Source organism: Euprymna scolopes, chromosome 5 (assembly GCF_053919585.1).
Source record: "Euprymna scolopes isolate OS-2025 chromosome 5, ASM5391958v1, whole genome shotgun sequence".
NCBI lineage: Eukaryota > Metazoa > Mollusca > Cephalopoda > Sepiida > Sepiolidae > Euprymna > Euprymna scolopes.
The window spans coordinates 175,566,663-175,588,099 of record NC_136486.1 but is presented as its reverse complement, the minus strand read 5'-3'; the positions used below and the strand labels follow the sequence as shown (position 1 = coordinate 175,588,099).

General features: G+C 38.1%; 1 protein-coding gene across 4 annotated transcripts in view; it reads left to right on the top strand.

Annotated features, from left to right (window-relative positions):
• Positions 1-21,437, top strand: part of LOC145277047 (uncharacterized) — a 580,935-nt gene that overhangs the window by 523,969 nt on the left and 35,529 nt on the right. For 3 of the 4 annotated variants that reach the window (XM_080128687.1, XM_080128688.1, XM_080128689.1), the window contains one exon: positions 12,173-12,285. The exons of the other annotated variant lie outside the window; for it this stretch is intronic. In XM_080128687.1, coding sequence (XP_079984813.1) covers positions 12,173-12,285 — 113 coding nt within the window. The remainder of the gene's footprint in view (positions 1-12,172; positions 12,286-21,437) is intronic. 4 annotated transcript variants of the gene reach the window in all.

The window sequence follows — 21,437 nt, the reverse complement described above, 5'->3', positions numbered from 1 at the left end:
TAATTTATTGCTTCAATTCACCTTAAACAAGTTCTAGAATGCAAGGAGCTGCTAGAAAGGACTTATCCTACCTTAATCGAGTTCAAAATAGACTTTGTAGCCTCGTAGGGGATGTCCTTTTCTCTTTCCTGCAACCTCTTTCTCAAAGAAGAGACGTTGCGAGTTTGTCTCTCCTTTATTGTTATTTTCATGGCAAGTGCTTGGCCGAGCTCCAATCTATGGTCCCCTTTCGCCAAACTTTCACAAGAAACACTCGTCTAGCAGAAAACACTATCACTAATTTCCCCCACTCTTTATCTGTGCCTAAACCTAAACATAGATTCCATGAGCAAAGCTTCTTTCTTAGAACTGTACACATGTGGAATTGTCTTCCGCTTTCCTGCTTTCCAACTGACTACAATATAGTTGTCTTTAAGTTTAACGTAAATAAGTTTTTGATGAGCCATTCCATATAAGCTGACAAATTTACCGAATTTCCATTACTAACGATTACTATATTGTCCAATTTCCACTGTACACTCTTTAACCCTTAATCCTCGAGTGGCCTCTTGACCTTGATAAGTGGTGATGCCTTTGTAAAAAAGAAAAGTTGGAAGAATGTTTTCGAATTCACGATGGAGTCACCAATTCATAGAATCGATTTTTGGGAATGTATTTTAGCGGGACCATTAAAGATAAATTTAACGTGACCATTAAAGATAAATTTAACGGGACCATTAAAGATATATTTAATGGGGTTGTCAATCCATAAAAACTTACATCCCATAATAAAGAAATAAAAATAAATTCAGAAAAAAACGACACCCGACAAAGAACACAAAATCGTATTAACATGAAATAAACAACATTTATTTTATTGCGGACAATTATCCTGATTTCTTTTAGTTGTTGTTTCATGACGTTTCGGCCGACTATTCCTCTGGCCTTCATCAGGTAGTTACCACGACGGGATAGGAACTCCGAATCTCATAACTGCATCCTCAGCAATTACTGCCTTCCATAGTTGTTGTCTTCAGGACCCGTGGTGTAGAGGATAGAGACGTTGAATCTCTACAGTTTCAAGTGAGCATTGTGTGAAGACAGCGGTTTCAATCCCACTCAAAAATTTGGCCAGAGGCTTAGTTAGTCAAAACGTGGTGAAACGACAACAACTATAGAAGACAGTACTTGCTGAGGATGAAGTTAGGAGGTTCGGAGTTCCTATCCCGTTGCAGTAATTATCTGACGAAGGCCAGAGGAATAGTTGGCCGAAACATCATGAAACAACAATTAAAAAGGTGAGGATAATTGTTTGTAATAAATAAATGAATAAATAATACAAATGACTCATCTCAATAAGATTTCCAATTCATTAATAATTTATTTACGTGTTAGGAAAATTAATTTAAATTGTTCCAACATATGTGATTTCTTGTGTTGAACGTTCATAATGAAGGATTATTGAAGTGAGGATTTTGTGAGTATTGCACAAGGCTTGAAATTACTGATTCTTTTATGATAAGAATGCTGTATGAGGGCTTAAAATCCAGATGGCTATTTTTGAGAGAAATAGTGCATAGATCATATAAGCGAATATGTGTTGGTATCATAAGAACATAATTTGAAATATGAATGTTTAAAAGGAGATTTGAGTTCTCACTGAATGTAGTGAATTTCCACAATGGGTAATTGATTCGTCTGTGGCCCGCGTAAAAACCATGATAAGTATTTTAATGTCTTCCAAAGACAGTGTTGTCTTGACACGTGATGTACTTGAGATATCTGGAGAGAAACTAGTTTGATTTTGGAGGGTAAATCTTTTTATACAGGCTTTCTCGAATGTTCCAGCCTGTTTCTGTATTCATACGTGAGGGAGCGTAACATAGTTCTTTCATGTGTGCGGTGGTCATATCACAACGTCATGTTCCTACACGTTTTTCATATGCGTGGGCTTTTCAAAGCGGTGATGGTTGTGAAATATTCCAGTCAAGCATAGCGGTTGCTACAAAATCATTATTCCTAATGAGATGTAAGAGATTGCTGTAAATAAGAGTCAGATTTATGAGAACATTCTAAGCAGTGAGATGGTTGTTCACATTACATTTAACTTTCTGCATGTTGGTGCAGCCAGTAAAACAACAGAGGGAATTCCAAAAGCAAATGGCAGGTAATTATTTTGCAATAAACTTACATGATGAAGTGGCCATTAACAAACCAATATTACAAGACAATGTGGTATGGATTAATTTTTCAATTCGATCATTAAAAATGTTGGTTCAGATGCTGACATGACAAGTTCTCACACCTGAGAATATCCTGTATCTCTACAAAGCCACCATTCACTCATGCATGGAGTATTGTTGCTACAAATGGGCTGATACATCTACCACTAGTCTCTTCCTCTTAGACAGTTTTCAATTTAACAGGTCCCACACTATCGACCAAGTTCTAACCTTTGTCCCATCTCTGCAGTGCTTATTTTACAAGTATTTTAATGGACTGTGCTCTGATGAACCCATTGCACTTGTACACCCTTCACCAACATACCCCCAACAAACCTGTAGAGGCATGACAATCTTTTTCCAGAAAATAGTGTGGGCAACCTTCTATTTATCTGCATCTAACGTCTGTTGGCTGTAACAAGATTAAGTTTAATATTGAATTTGACCATTATTGAACATCAGAAGGACATTCAGTAGTGATGGGACGATTCTCAATTTTTTTCTGATTCCGATACAATTACCGATTCTGTTTTAAATTCCTGATTCTGGCACAATTACTGATTCCGATTTTGATTCTTTAAAAATCACTAAATATTTAGTTATAGAGTTGTTTTTCTTTAGATTAACATAAAAACCATGTGTGACATAAAAATACACTTGTGTGGGTGATCTATGGATTTTAATTTTGTTTGTAATTTAAAACCGATGCCTATTTACCATTTCAATAGCAGCAACGGAAAATTAATGTTAATTAAACAAAAATAAACTAATAAAGAGAATCGTTTTTGACATCGGAAAATAGGCATACATTTTCTGGTTCCAACACCAATTCTAAAAGTTCCAATTTTCTTGATTTCCAATTCCAGTTAATCATACCAACGCTAGTATTCATTTATGGCCACTGTTCGAATTGATGAATCGTTAATGAGAACTTATCAGTTTGAATGGATCGAGGAATGTAATAGCATTTTGTGGGCGCCCACCTAATTATACCAGCTGCTAATCACATACAAAATTTTGTGGGCGCCCACCTAATTATACCAGCTGCTAATCACATACAAAATTTTGGAATTGCATGCTGCTGCTGTGACTGGATCAGTATGTGTCTGTGGGAAGGAATTGAGGACATGCGTTGCTTAAATAGCTTTTAAAAATTGATTCCAATCTAACATCTCTGGCCAGGTCTTCATATATCCCTCTTTCTTTCAAGTCCATTATTATCACTTCCTCCCATGTTTTTCTTTGACATTCTCCTGCCCACTAATCCTGTTACCTTAACTGTTCTACCTCTACTAACGGAAGAACATAATTCCATTCTTTCAACGTGACCATACCATCAAAGTCTACTCTTCTGTATATATATCCCTGTTCAGATTTAATTTTACTCTGAAATCATTGGATCTTAGCCTGTCTTTATTATATACATTACATATCAATCATATTATTTTTATATCATTTCTCTTCATGCAACATATGTCCTCAACCCTCTCCGGCTAGATTTTACTTCCATACATCATCACACTGCTTACTCTAACATTAATCTAACCTAAATATAAAGAATGGAATTTAAAAAAAAAAAAGTTCCTGAGTCCAATCGATTAACAAAACTATCGAATTCATCATCTTAGCAATTGCATATTTTATTGATAACAATATTTTATCTGTGATAAAATATTGTGATAATCTTAGTTTCAATTCATTTTTGAGTATTTTCTAATATTAAATGAACAAAGTTTGCTAACAGGCACTATATAACAAGCTATAACCCGACCGTCAAAACTTAGTCACTCGTTTTTAATGTATGTTTGTTGCACAAATAATCTGTTATTTTTCTCTTAGTCTGTCTGTCCATTCTATTTTTTCTTAGAAACTACGGGACTGATGTAGCTGAAATTTTGTATGGAGATTTGTCATTATTGTATCTGGGATAAATAAGAATTAGCTATCACAATACCACATGTATTCTTATTTTTTTCTTGAAAACTACAGTGTCGATCTGGCAGAAATTTTGTATGGACCTTTGTTATAATAAAGTGCAGTGAACTAAGTGTTATGGTATCCATTCGATGCACCGTTAGGGATTAATGGAGGTTACCCACCGCAATACCACATTTACTCTAGAAGTTATTAAATTAAGGAATTAATAGAAATTAACATTTAATGCAAAATTGAACATAACTTAAGCAAAAATTTTAACCATTGTGTGTATGAGTGTATGTTCCTTAGAAAGAAGGATTAGAGAATATATATGAAACTAAAACTGTATTTATATGCAAGATTTTCTGAGGAAGACAATGGAAGCGGTTCCAACTCTCTGAGTACCCCATTAATTGTGGTAGGGAAGGCAGAATCCCTTTTAAAACTTAAAATATATCCTAATGTGATGCAATTTAAATCATATTTATAAAATTTTCTGTGGAAGACAATGGAAATGGTACTAAATCTCTACATCAATGTGGCTCTTTGAGGGAGATATAGGGGCAGGACCCTCTTAAGCCTTCAATTAAGTATATCTGATTTTAATATAATTTTAAAGACACTAATTCATAGAGGTTTCTAAAATTTCATTTTATTCCAATAAGGCGAAATAGGGGAGGCAGCAAAAAAACTAAATAAAACGTAAAAATAGATGTAGCAATGTTCCTGAGAAATGAAGGCGGTTTTTGTGAATAAGGATGTGTATCTGGAGGCAACCAGAGCAGCAAAAAAAGCAGTGTACAAAGCCAAGAGTATCAGTTTTCCAGATATGCTATGAAGAGATGAGAAAAAGAATGAATGGCAAACTGAATGGCAAAGACAAATATTGTTGGAGGGAAGTGCATTCGAAATAACAGTGGAGTGTTAGCAACAAATGGACAGAACTAGATGGATGATTGCAAATGCCAATATAAGAAATTGTTAAATACTGAGTTTTTATGAAACTGCAAAAATCTATTAGTTGCTTAAGCAATATCTGATTCTGCAACTTATAGACATGCAAAAAAAAAAAAAAAATGGTACATAGGAAGCTGTAAGATGAAGATGGGTGAGGCTGCAAGACTCTTAAGTGTTGAAGGATATTGAAGCATTGAGATAATGACAGACTTTACAACTCAAATCGTAAAAGAAGTTATTCTGAAAAACAAGCAACTTAATCCAATTATGACTTGTTACAAAGGATAAAGGAGAAGCACTAGATATAGGTAATAATTAATAGGTAATAATTAATAGGTAATGATTACAGGGGCTTAAAATTGGTGGCTCAAATCTTGAAATTGATTGAAAGAATAATTGAATCACAATAAAAAATCAGAGAAGCATAAATGAAATGCAGCTTCGTTTTATGTCCCGGCAAAGTATTACTGTACAACATAATCACATTGACACACTGTTTTTTGTTAGATCATCGAAGTTAAGCAACGTTGAGTCTGGTCAGTACCAGATAGGTTACCAATTTGAAAATATCAGATGGGTGACCAATTTGAAAATATCAGATGGGTGACCAATTTGAAAATATCAGATGGGTGACCAATTTGAAAATATCAGATGGGTGACCAATTTGAAAATATCAGATGGGTGACCAATTTGAAAATATCAGATGGGTGACCAATTTGAAAATATCAGATGGGTGACCAATTTGAAAATATCAGATGGGTGACCAATTTGAAAATACCAGATAGGTTACCAATTTGAAAATATCAGATGGGTGACCAATTTGAAAATATCAGATGGGTGACCAATTTGAAAATATCAGATGGGTGACCAATTTGAAAATATCAGATGGGTGACCAATTTGAAAATATCAGATGGGTGACCAATTTGAAAATATCAGATGGGTGACCAATTTGAAAATACCAGATAGGTTACCAATTTGAAAATATCAGATGGGTGACCAATTTGAAAATATCAGATGGGTGACCAATTTGAAAATATCAGATGGGTTACCAATTTGAAAATATCAGATGGGTGACCAATTTGAAAATATCAGATGGGTGACCAATTTGAAAATACCAGATAGGTTACCAATTTGAAAATATCAGATGGGTGACCAATTTGAAAATATCAGATGGGTGACCAATTTGAAAATATCAGATGGGTTACCAATTTGAAAATATCAGATGGGTGACCAATTTGAAAATATCAGATGGGTGACCAATTTGAAAATACCAGATAGGTTACCAATTTGAAAATATCAGATGGGTGACCAATTTGAAAATATCAGATGGGTTACCAATTTGAAAATATCAGATGGGTGACCAATTTGAAAATATCAGATGGGTGACCAATTTGAAAATATCAGATGGGTGACCAATTTGAAAATATCAGATGGGTGACCAATTTGAAAATATCAGATGGGTGACCAATTTGAAAATATCAGATGGGTGACCAATTTGAAAATATCAGATGGGTGACCAATTTGAAAATACCAGATAGGTTACCAATTTGAAAATATCAGATGGGTGACCAATTTGAAAATATCAGATGGGTGACCAATTTGAAAATATCAGATGGGTTACCAATTTGAAAATATCAGATGGGTGACCAATTTGAAAATATCAGATGGGTGACCAATTTGAAAATACCAGATAGGTTACCAATTTGAAAATATCAGATCGGTGACCAATTTGAAAATATCAGATGGGTGACCAATTTGAAAATATCAGATGGGTGACCAATTTGAAAATATCAGATGGGTTACCAATTTGAAAATATCAGATGGGTGACCAATTTGAAAATATCAGATGGGTGACCAATTTGAAAATATCAGATGGGTGACCAATTTGAAAATATCAGATGGGTTACCAATTTGAAAATATCAGATGGGTGACCAATTTGAAAATATCAGATGGGTGACCAATTTGAAAATACCAGATAGGTTACCAATTTGAAAATATCAGATGGGTGACCAATTTGAAAATATCAGATGGGTGACCAATTTGAAAATATCAGATGGGTTACCAATTTGAAAATATCAGATGGGTGACCAATTTGAAAATATCAGATGGGTGACCAATTTGAAAATACCAGATGGGTGACCAATTTGAAAATACCAGATAGGTTACCAATTTGAAAATATCAGATGGGTGACCAATTTGAAAATATCAGATGGGTTACCAATTTGAAAATATCAGATGGGTGACCAATTTGAAAATATCAGATGGGTGACCAATTTGAAAATATCAGATGGGTGACCAATTTGAAAATATCAGATGGGTGACCAATTTGAAAATATCAGATGGGTGACCAATTTGAAAATATCAGATGGGTGACCAATTTGAAAATATCAGATGGGTGACCAATTTGAAAATATCAGATGGGTGACCAATTTGAAAATACCAGATAGGTTACCAATTTGAAAATATCAGATGGGTGACCAATTTGAAAATATCAGATGGGTGACCAATTTGAAAATATCAGATGGGTGACCAATTTGAAAATACCAGATAGGTTACCAATTTGAAAATATCAGATGGGTGACCAATTTGAAAATATCAGATGGGTTACCAATTTGAAAATATCAGATGGGTTACCAATTTGAAAATATCAGATGGGTGACCAATTTGAAAATATCAGATGGGTGACCAATTTGAAAATACCAGATAGGTTACCAATTTGAAAATATCAGATGGGTGACCAATTTGAAAATATCAGATGGGTTACCAATTTGAAAATATCAGATGGGTGACCAATTTGAAAATATCAGATGGGTGACCAATTTGAAAATATCAGATGGGTGACCAATTTGAAAATATCAGATGGGTGACCAATTTGAAAATATCAGATGGGTGACCAATTTGAAAATATCAGATGGGTGACCAATTTGAAAATATCAGATGGGTGACCAATTTGAAAATATCAGATGGGTGACCAATTTGGAATTCCAGACGCTGTATGTAGGAGGATGTTGACACCTGCAATGATTACAAAAACCTAACGTTGTTATCTCCCTTGATGGGGATATACATGCGACTGAGGACCACTTGTGAATTTCATACTCCAATGGAACTTTCTCCTTCAGAGGAAAAATATCAGATGGGTGACCAATTTGAAAATATCAGATGGGTGACCAATTTGAAAATATCAGATGGGTGACCAATTTGAAAATATCAGATGGGTGACCAATTTGAAAATATCAGATGGGTGACCAATTTGAAAATATCAGATGGGTGACCAATTTGAAAATATCAGATGGGTGACCAATTTGAAAATATCAGATGGGTGACCAATTTGAAAATATCAGATGGGTGACCAATTTGAAAATATCAGATGGGTGACCAATTTGAAAATATCAGATGGGTGACCAATTTGAAAATATCAGATGGGTGACCAATTTGGAATTCCAGACGCTGTATGTAGGAGGATGTTGACACCTGCAATGATTACAAAAACCTAACGTTGTTATCTCCCTTGATGGGGATATACATGCGACTGAGGACCACTTGTGAATTTCATACTCCAATGGAACTTTCTCCTTCAGAGGAAAAATATCAGATGGGTGACCAATTTGAAAATATCAGATGGGTGACCAATTTGAAAATATCAGATGGGTGACCAATTTGAAAATATCAGATGGGTGACCAATTTGAAAATATCAGATGGGTGACCAATTTGAAAATATCAGATGGGTGACCAATTTGAAAATATCAGATGGGTGACCAATTTGAAAATATCAGATGGGTGACCAATTTGAAAATATCAGATGGGTGACCAATTTGAAAATATCAGATGGGTGACCAATTTGGAATTCCAGACGCTGTATGTAGGAGGATGTTGACACCTGCAATGATTACAAAAACCTAACGTTGTTATCTCCCTTGATGGGGATATACATGCGACTGAGGACCACTTGTGAATTTCATACTCCAATGGAACTTTCTCCTTCAGAGGAAAAATATCAGATGGGTGACCAATTTGAAAATATCAGATGGGTGACCAATTTGAAAATATCAGATGGGTGACCAATTTGAAAATATCAGATGGGTGACCAATTTGAAAATATCAGATGGGTGACCAATTTGAAAATATCAGATGGGTTACCAATTTGAAAATATCAGATGGGTGACCAATTTGAAAATATCAGATGGGTGACCAATTTGAAAATATCAGATGGGTGACCAATTTGAAAATATCAGATGGGTGACCAATTTGAAAATATCAGATGGGTGACCAATTTGAAAATATCAGATGGGTGACCAATTTGAAAATATCAGATGGGTGACCAATTTGAAAATATCAGATGGGTGACCAATTTGAAAATATCAGATGGGTGACCAATTTGAAAATATCAGATGGGTGACCAATTTGAAAATATCAGATGGGTGACCAATTTGAAAATATCAGATGGGTGACCAATTTGAAAATATCAGATGGGTGACCAATTTGAAAATATCAGATGGGTGACCAATTTGAAAATATCAGATGGGTGACCAATTTGAAAATATCAGATGGGTGACCAATTTGAAAATATCAGATGGGTGACCAATTTGAAAATATCAGATGGGTGACCAATTTGGAATTCCAGACGCTGTATGTAGGAGGATGTTGACACCTGCAATGATTACAAAAACCTAACGTTGTTATCTCCCTTGATGGGGATATACATGCGACTGAGGACCACTTGTGAATTTCATACTCCAATGGAACTTTCTCCTTCAGAGGAAACCGGTAAAACCCGCCTAGGGTTAGTGCCATTTCCATTTTTCCAAAGTATTACTGGTGCTATATTTATCCTGGTAAAAAGAAGAACCTGTATTTTGTGGATATTGAGAAAGCTTTTGCCAAATGCGTTGCTTGATGGGATTTGTGTAAATAGTAGGGGGAACAGTCCAAACAATGTACAGAAATGCTGAAAAATGTATTAGAATTAACGGCACATTTTATGTTAAATAGTAGTACAATGTGGTTCTGTACTGATTCCATTGCTTTTCAGTTGTGTTTCAGAAATATTGTTCAAGCAGTTCCGTATGGCTTGTCGTGAAGAAATGCTCCAGTAGTTTTTAAAGATTTGGAATAATGCTATGGAAAGTAAAAATTAAAATGGTGATCAGTGGTTGTAATGTTGGACCTCCCTCTTTAACAAAGCACATATGAGCATGTGGGAAAATATCAGCAGCAGCTGTAGGATAGCTGGTTTGCAAAGATATTAGCAGCAGCAGCCAAAAAAGCACATATGCAAATTAGGAAGTATACACAGGTTTGTGCTAGAAAAAAATACTTCACATGATCGATAAAGTCCACACTGGAGAAGATGGGCATCTAAAGTCAAAGGCAAGAAATGGTTAATGCCAGCGTGAAGTTGAGGAGAAAGAAAAGTGTGGGTGAGATGGATGTGTGGTTTTGGAGTGGCAATGAAAAACTTTTAAGCTGGTGTCAAGATGGCAGGGTTTTGTTAATCTCATGGCAGACGAAATGAAAAGTTAGAAAAAATAAAAAACAGAAATTGTTTGGAAAGTAATGGTAATTAATGCTTTTTGTTATAAAAAAAAACGAGTTGGATTTTTTTTTTGTTCGGTTTATCCTTTTCGATGGTATCAGACGGTGTGGGGGACCAAGAGAGTTTTGAACTGTCACAAACACAGTTCGAGCATTATGGCCACTACCAGTTGAGTGCAATCTGACTTGTTTTTTTTTTTAAATCTATAAGTACACAAGAAATTACAGTGGAATTACTTATAAGTTGAGAAATGATAATCAATTTGTGTGCAAGAAGTGTAAAACAATGGAGATGGATGGGATGTATATTTGAATGACAAAGTTTTTGTGGTTGTCGCAAAGTTTTGTTACCTTGGTGATACCATTGGAGCACAGGATGAAGCAGGTGCTGGTGTGATTGTCAAAGTTTGGAGTGGATGGAATAATGTCAAGGAATTTCTGCCATTACAAACCAGCAACGCGTTACTATTATCAACCATGGGAAAAGTCAATCAGGCATGTCTATGAAGTGTGATGATGTATGGAAGTGAAATCTAGTGAGGGTTGAAAACATGCGTTGCATGAAGAGACATGATATGATGGCAGTGTAAAGAGAGACAGGCTTAGATCTGATGACCTCAAAGGATGATTAAATTTGGATTATATAGAAAGATGTGTGCATGGCGGGAAACATTGATGGCATGACCATGTTGAAAGAATGGATAAGAATTCTTGACTTAATAGATGTAGAATAGTTGAGGGAGAAGATGTAGTTTGCAGAGGAAAGCTAAGGAAAACAAGGAATGAAGTGATAAGAATGGACTTGAGAAAAAGAAGGATATTGAAGACCTGTCCAGAGATAGGCTAGTTTGGAAGTCAATTTCTAAAAGCCATCATCATGTAAATGGACGTTAAGCTAACAACTATTATCATCATCATTATCATTATTGTAGCAGTAATAGTAGGAGGAGTTGTAGTGATTCATTGGTTAAGAAATCGGCCATGTCAGATTCGAATTTAGTTGAATTTATGAACTAATATTCTTGAAAAAGATGTAAAATTTCTCACATACACATGCCTAGATTTGAGTAAAATAACAACTTGTGTTCAATTAATTGTTTACAGTTGGTGAATTGTTCATTTGCCCTTAAATAGCATAAAAAGGGTTGAGTAGCCTTAATAAACTTAAACCAAGCTCCCAAATTTCATTTCATTTGGCTTTAGTATAATATTTTCTTTTTTAAGCTATTATTGACGAGCGTCTTTAAAGATTTAGATTAATACACTTAAAAAAAACAATTGTCTACAAATAATTGTAAAAAACAAAAAAAGATACTAATATACTTACTTTTCTGATTTATAATAATTTGTAAAGAATCAGAAAACATTTTCATGTTGTCGCATTTCCCTTCCTCATGCATCTTGTCATAAAAAGCCAGTTTTTGTCATTAATAAATAGATCCTTTTTTTTCTAAGTTTTGCGTTGGTGACAATTTTTTCGTTCAAAGATGCATTTTCTCATTTTATTAAATTTTGTCTTTTAGATCTATTTTCTTCATAGTTTTTCTCTCCTGTTGCAGACTTTCCCAAAAAAATGATGAAGAAAAATGTCAACTCATCATTTCTTCAAAAGAAACAAAGGCATTCACCAACGTTTACCAGAAAATGGGATTCGACATCATCACATTGAAAGGTATGAAACATTTTGTTTCTATTTTTACACGATTTCTTTGAATAATCAAAAGTTTAGTTGTAATTTACAAACTTATGCAATTAATACATCTCTACTATTATATAAAAGTCACTTTGTGTGTGTGTGTCTGTCTGTGTGTGTGTGTGTGTGAGAGAGAGAAAGAGAGTTCCTTATAGGTTCAACCATTTCGGAACCTATCTTTTGCAAATTTTACACAAAGGTAATTTATATGTCTGGCAGTGTTCTTAGATATGTTTTGTACGGAAATTCACCCAATAAGTATCGAAAATCGAAAAAAAAATCTGATTCTAAAAATAGTCTTTCTTTCTTATAGATAAAAAAAGAATTTTTACAGGGGAATATTTTACGTTACACTGGCAAGAGAGATAATAAAAGCTCAATGAATCATTTCTTCTTAAAAAAAAACCCCCCGGAATTATTGACATCTGGAAATATAGTGGTATAGTATTCTACTACAGATCAAATGATCCCCTAATCAAGCCTTGGTGTACCTCACCATTTTATTTAATTTTTTTCTTATTAATGAATTCAATTTAGGAATAAAAAAAAAAAAGAGGTACCATTTAAAATCACTGCAAATCATTTTTTCGTTTGCATATTTTAAAACTAAACATTAATTAAAAGTGACTTTCCAGGTCATTCATCACCAAACCCAAATGTGAGCGGATGAGATATTGCAAACAAACATAGACGGAATTCGCTGAACAACATTATCATTATCATTTATTTATTTATTTTTTTTTTTGCGAATTAGTTCACTGGGCAAATTATTCCTCATAATGTATAATATTCAATAGAGGATTGATTCTATAATAATACATACGCAATCTGCATGAATTAAAATGTCATGTTTAAGCGTATTGTATGACCGAGCAACACCCAGGCTAGTATATAAAAAAATTTTGATGCGTAAGTTCCTCCTGAAAATTTGAATTCATCAAATACTAAATTATCTCCCTTTTTCTTCTGGCACCAAGGAGAAGTAACTCAATTATTGGAACATTTCATTCAAAGAGTACCCATGTTTTTTTTGTTTTGTTTTATTCCTCAGAATAAATAGGATAATTAACTATACTTCAGTAACGTCAGTATTTTTCAAGCTATCTATAGTTAGTCATTAAGAATGAAGTATCTTTCAAATATTACACCTACTGTCTGATGTATAGTGACAATTTTCAGAATACCTTGAAAATCTATAATGGAAAATACAATTTCATCTATTATTCAGTCACAGTATTTTTGGCAAGTAGTCCTTATAACGAGCTTTACTATTCTATAGAATCAAGTCCATCTTTCAAAATTATTTTGATATCAAATAATATTGTATTCGCTGAAACAAAAATGTAGTAGGCAAAAAAAAATAAATGTTCTGTCCGCAACAGTACAACTTCAAAATAGTCAATATCGCCCACCTCCAGAAGAGAGGGAATTCCTGTCCGTGATAACCGTGGTAAAAGAAGACACACTCCAATCGCCAGAAACACCCACACACACAATTTGCAGGACACTGCCGACTCGTCTCTAGCCTCCTGCTTTTATAGTGGCCGGGAATTATCCATTTGCATAATCACATGAGAAAGAAACGTGATTTTCCGAGAGTTGCATGGGGTAAACGCTAATAAAAACCCCCGGACGCCATCTTGGAATTCTCTTTTCCCCCCAACTGGTGACACAACAGACGTACCCGAGGTAAGCTCTTTTTCCCCTCATTTTAGTTATTGCTACTTCTGCTACACTCCCCCCTGATCTCATGATCACAAACGGGCAGGGGGGCAGTCGTCTCTGTCTGGTACTTCTCCGAAGAACCGGAGGCAGCACTTCCTCCCTGCCATCCTCCTCATCACCATTATTGCCACCAGTCTGCTCCATAGGCGGTGTTTCACAATCAGGGCAGGGGGGCAGTATTCGTCTCTGTTGGGTACTCCTTCGTAAAGGCAAGACGGGTGGTCCTTCCTCCGCTTCTTCAGTATGTACATTATATGGCTCAAAATCCTCTCCGTCATCCTGCATCATACTCTCTGTCTTTTCAGAAGACATCATACTGTCTGAGTCTCCCTCTTCCTCCGATGTAACAACATAATGGCGAGGGCGCAAATCCTTCACGTGACGAGGCACACCGTCCACCAAAATCGACTGAGGGCTGATCACCTTGGTCACCTCACCCTTGCCGAACCTCGTGGTACATCGATTTTGCGGTCTTTTGACCCATACGCGATCTCCAACCTGGTAAAAGCTGTTCTTGGGACCTGGGGACGCAGTTGCGAGATTGGTCTCCTTTACTCGAACTTCGTATTGATAAATCCTGTTGGCAGGCGCAGTGGAGGAAGATGTGTCGTCTCTTGGTGTGATGTTATACCAGTAGACAGCCTCCTGATGGGACAACACATTCTAGCCGCTATTCGTTTCACTGTACGATGACATCGCTCCACTATGCCATTCCCGGCTGGAGCGTATGCACAACGGAATCGCAAGTGAACTCCCCATTTACATGCAAATGCTTGGAACATATTGCTGCAGAAAGCTGTGTCATTGTCTAAAAGGAGTTCATGCGGCGCGCCACGCTCGAGGAACACTGCCTCCAACTGATGAATCACGCTTGCCGAGTCCTGCCTTGCCAATTTCCTCCAAATGGAGAAACGCGATGGACCACAGTCTGTTAAAGTTAAAAAATGGAAGGTGCCATAATGCGTGATATCCATTCCAATTCTCTGCCAATTCTCGTTAACTTCCAGCTTTCCCTTTTCCCACCTGACTGGCGCTGGGTCAATGGACTGACATTCCTCGCATTTCTGTATGACCGTTCTGACAGTTGCTTTTGTCGTGGTTGGACATCTTCTCCTGACAAAGTAGGTAGTGCGTCGCACCCCCGGATGTCCACTATCTTTGTGAATAGCCATGATTTGACTCTCATCCAGCTCGTCTGTGTGGACCGCGCCTATCACTGGGTCAAGACCGTTTTTCTTTTTCATTGCCTCAAACCACCGCTGTGGCACTCGTGTCAGTCGGTCAGCAATGTTTCGTGCTGATGGAACCAGCGTCACATCCACTGTCAGCCCGTACTCTTTCACGAGCTCCTTAAGAGTGCTTAATCGCCTCCTAATAAGCATCTCGCTTGCTGCTTTGGTGCGTACTCGCGCCTTTCCAGTTAGCGTGTCCGAGACCCAATGGTATACGCAAACAGAATCTGTCTTTATGTGTAGCACCTTGCTCTGCCACTGGAGAGCCAAATTGATGCCTTTCAATACGGCATCCAGTTCAGCCAAGTTGATATGTTGAGAGTCATCTTCAGGTCGCAGCCAACATGCATCTTCCAACACAGTTTCACACATCTCCAAGGCTGCCCCAATTGCTAGGGAGCTAGCATCGACCCATACATTCAGCTCTTTTCCGTCCACACACCAATTTCCCTGTGCCGGATCGTTCTGCTGTGCAGATTTTAAGGTTTCGAACATCATACGATGTAGTACGGCGTCCCTTGCTTCATCATCCCAGCCCTTCGTTACCGAACTTACTCTCCTTCTGAGTATTCCGTAAGCCACACGAAGCCAACCGCACACCGGAAAGTGCCCGACAAGTCGACCACACAGGGAAAAGATTGTTCGTCGCGTAACAATACTGGGAGCCTCCGGAATTGCATTTCCTCGCTTCCACCGCAGTTCATTGCGTTCCATCCTGACTGCCAATCCCAGCACCCGTGCACCGTCCTTCAACTGCTCCGGGTTCTTGCACTCCAACCCGAACTGCGCGAGGTGTTCTCTCACACGGGTCGCGGGCACCACGTCTTCATTAACAAAAATGTCATCAATGTAAGCAGATGCTGCGCGGCTTATAACTTCTTCCTGAGATAGTACTTCGCCGACAATTGCTCTCGTTATCAAGGGAGCCACATTCAAACCAAACCCCAGACGGGTCAGACAGTATTTTTTCCCATCGATTTCCACAGTCTGGTATGGCCACAGTGTCTCATGGACCCGGACTTGTAGGTATGCTCTTCTGAGGTCCAGTAGAGACACGTTAGCACCTTTTTGTCTCCACTCACGCAGCTTAGCCGCACAAACATCTGCGTTGGCCGTAAATGCGTCTACGTAATGACTTAGCTCCTGGTAGTCCATCACCGGGCGCACTTTGGCTTTGTTCTGCTGTATCACAGCCATCAAGGGAATTAGACCTTTGGGGGGTCCCAATTTATCCTCTGGGTATGGCACGAGCCAACCATTATCTATCCAGGTGTGGAGCTCCTGCGTGTATTCTTCACGAATTTCTGCTGGCACTGGGTACTCTGACACTCGATTATGCAGCCTTTCAGGGGGGTGGTCCACAGACCATTTCCACGATGCGGTCCACGTTCGGTTTTGATGGTCAAAGGTAGCAGTGAAATCTGGTTCATCGATAGAAATGGCTGCGCATTTAATACTTTTCCTGGCGCCCAGCCGCACTGATCCTGTAGGCTTGACAACGACACCTCCTAGAGCTTTTATGGCGTCGATCCCTAGAAGCAAGTCAAATCCCAGTGGCTTGCCATGCACCACCAACACATCGACTCTGGCAGACACACCTTCATCAGTGGATACAGAGACCGTTCCAACACCGCAGCACGCATGGGACATTCCACCAATTGTGTTGACATTCACGTTTGTTTTTCTCCAAGACCGGCACTGGTCTGCATGTAAAATTGTCCTGGAGCATCCTGTATCAATAAGCGCCAAACATCGCGTCCCGTCAACATGGATGCTTATCACCGGGAGCGTCGTGTTCACATCTTGGTTGGGAAGGAGACTGGCGCTTATGCGTCCTCCCCTTGCTCGTTTCCCGAGCAGTTCCGAGCCCAGTGTCCACTCTCACTGCAACAGTAACACTGTGTTCCATGTTTTCGACAGTCCCTTGCAAGGTGGCCTTTAACATTGCATTTGAAACAGGTCACGTTAACAGGTTTATTCTGGGCCCTGTTGTTGGGTGAGCGTGTGGCTGCAACCACATCCTGATTTTGTTCGCCAGTCGTCGTCAAAATTCTCGCTCTCGACATTAGCTCCCCCATGGTCAGGGCTTTGATGTTCGGACCCTGTTGAAGAGCAATTGAGATGGTGTCAGGGAATCCAGTGACAAAAATTAATTTTGTGAGTCTCTCTAAGCTTTCTCCTGTGAATCCGGCCAATCCAACCAACTGCCTGATTTTGTTGGCGTACACATCCACACATTCACCAGCCCATCTAACCATAGTTATTTTTCTATATGCTGCAAACGCATCATCAGTAAATGCCTCCTTTAATCGAGCCTCAATCTGGTCTATTTTCTTTTGATCGTCCTCCTCCATTTCCATGTAGAGGGCCAGCGCATCGCCTTCCAGGTATAAAGGTAGCAGACTCGCTACGTCATCCACCTGCTGAAGTTGTGCGACAAGTCTCACTTTTTTCAGCCACGCTACAACGTCTCCCTCGCCAGAGAACGGCTTGATAATATCACTGCTTATCCGCACTTTCGCCATATTCGGGCCGAAATAGCTTGAAACAAAAATGTAGTAGGCAAAAAAAAATAAATGTTCTGTCAGCAACAGTACAACTTCAAAATAGTCAATATCGCCCACCTCCAGAAGAGAGGGAATTCCTGTCCGTGATAACCGTGGTAAAAGAAGACACTCCAATCGCCAGAAACACCCACACACACAATTTGCAGGACACTGCCGACTCGTCTCTAGCCTCCTGCTTTTATAGTGGCCGGGAATTATCCATTTGCATAATCACATGAGAAAGAAACGTGATTTTCCGAGAGTTGCATGGGGTAAACGCTAATAAAAACCCCCGGACGCCATCTTGGAATTCTCTTTTCCCCCCAACCGGTGACACAACAGACGTACCCGAGGTAAGCTCTTTTTCCCCTCATTTTAGTTATTGCTACTTCTGCTACATTCGCACAAATTAATTTTTATAATGCACTCAAGATAAAAGATGTTGGCATGAATGGGATAATGTGTAACGGTTAAGTTTACCTTTTCGTGCCCCAAATCGTTTCTGCACAAATAACTCTGTGCATGAAAATAAGTTTGAATTAATAAAAACATTTAAATTTAGTGAAATACATTTCCTTGAATTTGTCTAGTTTTTTTTTTTTTCACCTCAACGCATCTAAGGACAATTTATATATATATTAGAAAAAACTGAATGTGTGGTCGATTTAGTATTTTAAATTTCTTGCAGATAAATTTCCAGTACTAGGTGAGATATTCAAAAATGTCCCAAATTATTTAGGAAAATCTCAATTAAGTAGCCATCATCCTTTTGAGAAAAGTGAGACAACGTTGTCTTGCATCAGAAATCCGAATACTTATGCACCGTGCTCTATTTTGGATATAATTTTCAAGTTCAATTCAATTTTTACGATATCTTTTGTTTATTCAATTGTTAGGTGAAAGTACAGAATAATTAACCCCCCCATCCCCATGTTAAGAATGGCTTTCTAAATAAAAACGTTATTGTTTTAGCACAATCCATATTGTACATAAGTTACCAAAATCCAATTCAAAAGCAAAACTTACGAAAAAAAAAAAATGTCCTTCATACTTTCAAGAACTGTTTTTATTTATTTATTTATTTTTTTTACTTTATAGAATGAGACAGAAAAATGTTGAAAATATAATTTCTGGGTAAAACGATAAAAATGTCGCCCTAAAGAAAACAACACTACTGTTTTATTTTAAAACTTTTATTGAAAAAATCAATTCAGGTGACTTGATTATGTAGTAGAGCTGACATCTATTCAATGTAACCGCCTTCAGCCTCAATCACTGCCTCAATACAGGTTCAGAACTGGGAGCATGCCTTTTCCATAAATGCCAGTGAGAGCTCAGCAAATACTTGGCGGATGGTGGCGATTAGGCTGACTTTGGTGTTGTGGAGGTCATGTTGGTGATGTCCTCGCCATATGACCAAACGAAGTAGTCCAGCAGGTTCAGGTCGGAGGAGGAGGGAGGGGGAAGTGAGGGAAGGGTACAAAGTTGTAGCACTCCCTTTGAAGTTAAGCCTAGGTGTCTTTGGATTTGTGGGCCGGTGTTGAGTCCTGCTGCCACACCCAGGGTGTGCCAACAGCAACCCGATTTCACCAAGGGATGACCACATTCTTCAGCACATCCAGATACACTTTGGTGTTGACTTTTAAGTCGACTTTGAAGATGTGAGGTGGCATGATGTGGCCCTCACTTGAAACCACACCAAAGACCATAACCTCGACCGGAAACTTTGTTTTCATCGCCTTAAGCGTGCTCTCAAGCGTTGAACCATCCAGATTTGCATTATGAGGGTGCTGGCAATGGTCCTGTTGTCATAACTTGGATCGGTAGAGAGCATGAGTTGTACAGCGGCGCATCTCCGATCTGGCTCATTGAACATTGTGTCACTTTCAGACATGATAGAAGGCTCTTGGGATTTGTACACAGCTGGCCAACTAGTAGATGGTCTGCAACAAAAAAAGAAAACAGGTTTTCATCAAACAGAAATGGAACTCCAATCTCTGGTCCCCCCTAGCCAATCTTTCACGAAAAACACCCGTCTAGCTGAATCCATTGTGAAAAATTTCCCCCACTCTATATCTGTGCCTAAATCAAAACGCGGATTCCATGAACAAAGCTTCTTTCTTAGAACTGCATGCCTGTGGAACTCTGTTCCGTCTGCCTGCTTCCCACCGGACTACAACTTGGATGTCTTCAAGTCCAATGTTAACAAATTCCTAATGAACCGCCCCCTTAAGTAAACACTTCATCAAATCTCCACACTAACGTAATGTACTTGCAATAACCCTTATCCCTGAGTGGCTTCCGGGCCTTGATAAGTGGTGATCACTGTGTAAAAAAAAACCTCCAAAAAAAAACCATGTCGTCTTTTCTAGGGCGACAATTTTATCGTTCCAGTTTGTATGTAGCCAGTGTTTCGATTTTATACCAACTTTAGAATACGTGTATTAAAAAAAACTCACGAGTTATCTCCCTTATATTTGGAAGCAAAACACTCATGTTACTATCTATAAAGTATGTCGTCATGTAAATGTTTGGTAAAACAGTAGTTTAGTGGCCTAAACAGAATGCGAAGAAAAGTCGTGTACATGTTGCGATAAATATTGTTTTGTTAAATATTAGTAAATGAGGAACCATTCCGAATTAAAATCGATTTAGTTTTACGCTTGTAATCTTAATGTGCTTAAATGTCTGTTTAAATGTATGTATGTATGTATGTATTTATTTTTTTTGCTTAACACACACCTATAAACACCCGGGCAACACAGGGCACTCAGGCTAGTCTATAATATAAATCTCACCTGTCTGTTTATATGTATGTATGTTTGTATGTATGTTTGTGTGTATGTTTGTGTGTCTGCCTAAAACTTTCAACATAAGCAACGGATTTTCATGAGATTGGTATCATTTTGAAGCTTGTCCTTTCGGACGACAAATATAAAAAAATTGGCTGAAAACATTAATTCCTTCACCCTCAACTGGGCACTTTTCTACTGGGAGAGGTCGCTTTTTTCGTCGCTATTTTTGAAAGTCATCCTCTCTTTTTGATTGACTAGCCTTAATTTAAACATTCATCACTTCCGGTTTGGCGATGGGCACAACAGCAAAGACGTCACATTTTTTATGCTCTTTTCCTCCTCCGCGGTATGGGTTTGAACCTGCCTGCTTGCCTAATACCACTTTTTTTTTTTGCTCAACACACACCTCCAAACACCCATGCAACGCCGGGCACCCAGGCTAGTACACACTAAATCATCATGCAGTCCGTCAATCTTGACAATGACTAGTCAGGGCCTCAGTGCTTTATCCTTCGGTGTTGGCATAGTCCTCTTTCTGTGTGAAACATCCGGTCACAGGCACTACATATGTGGGTGCCGGGGTTGTGTCGTCTATAGTGTCTCAGCTCTAAGACTTCTCTAATCTTTCTTTCCTTTGTGGAGACTGTTCCGCCAACCACTCCTTTCTTTGGCTTGTTCCTCCCAACTCTCGACATTGATGTTCATTGCCTTCAGGTGCCGCTTTGTTACATCTTTGTAGCGAAGCTTCTGACCTCCTACCTTGCGGGTTCCATTTTCCAGTTCCCCATAGAAGATCATCTTTGGAATTCAGTTATCTTCCATTCTGGCAATGT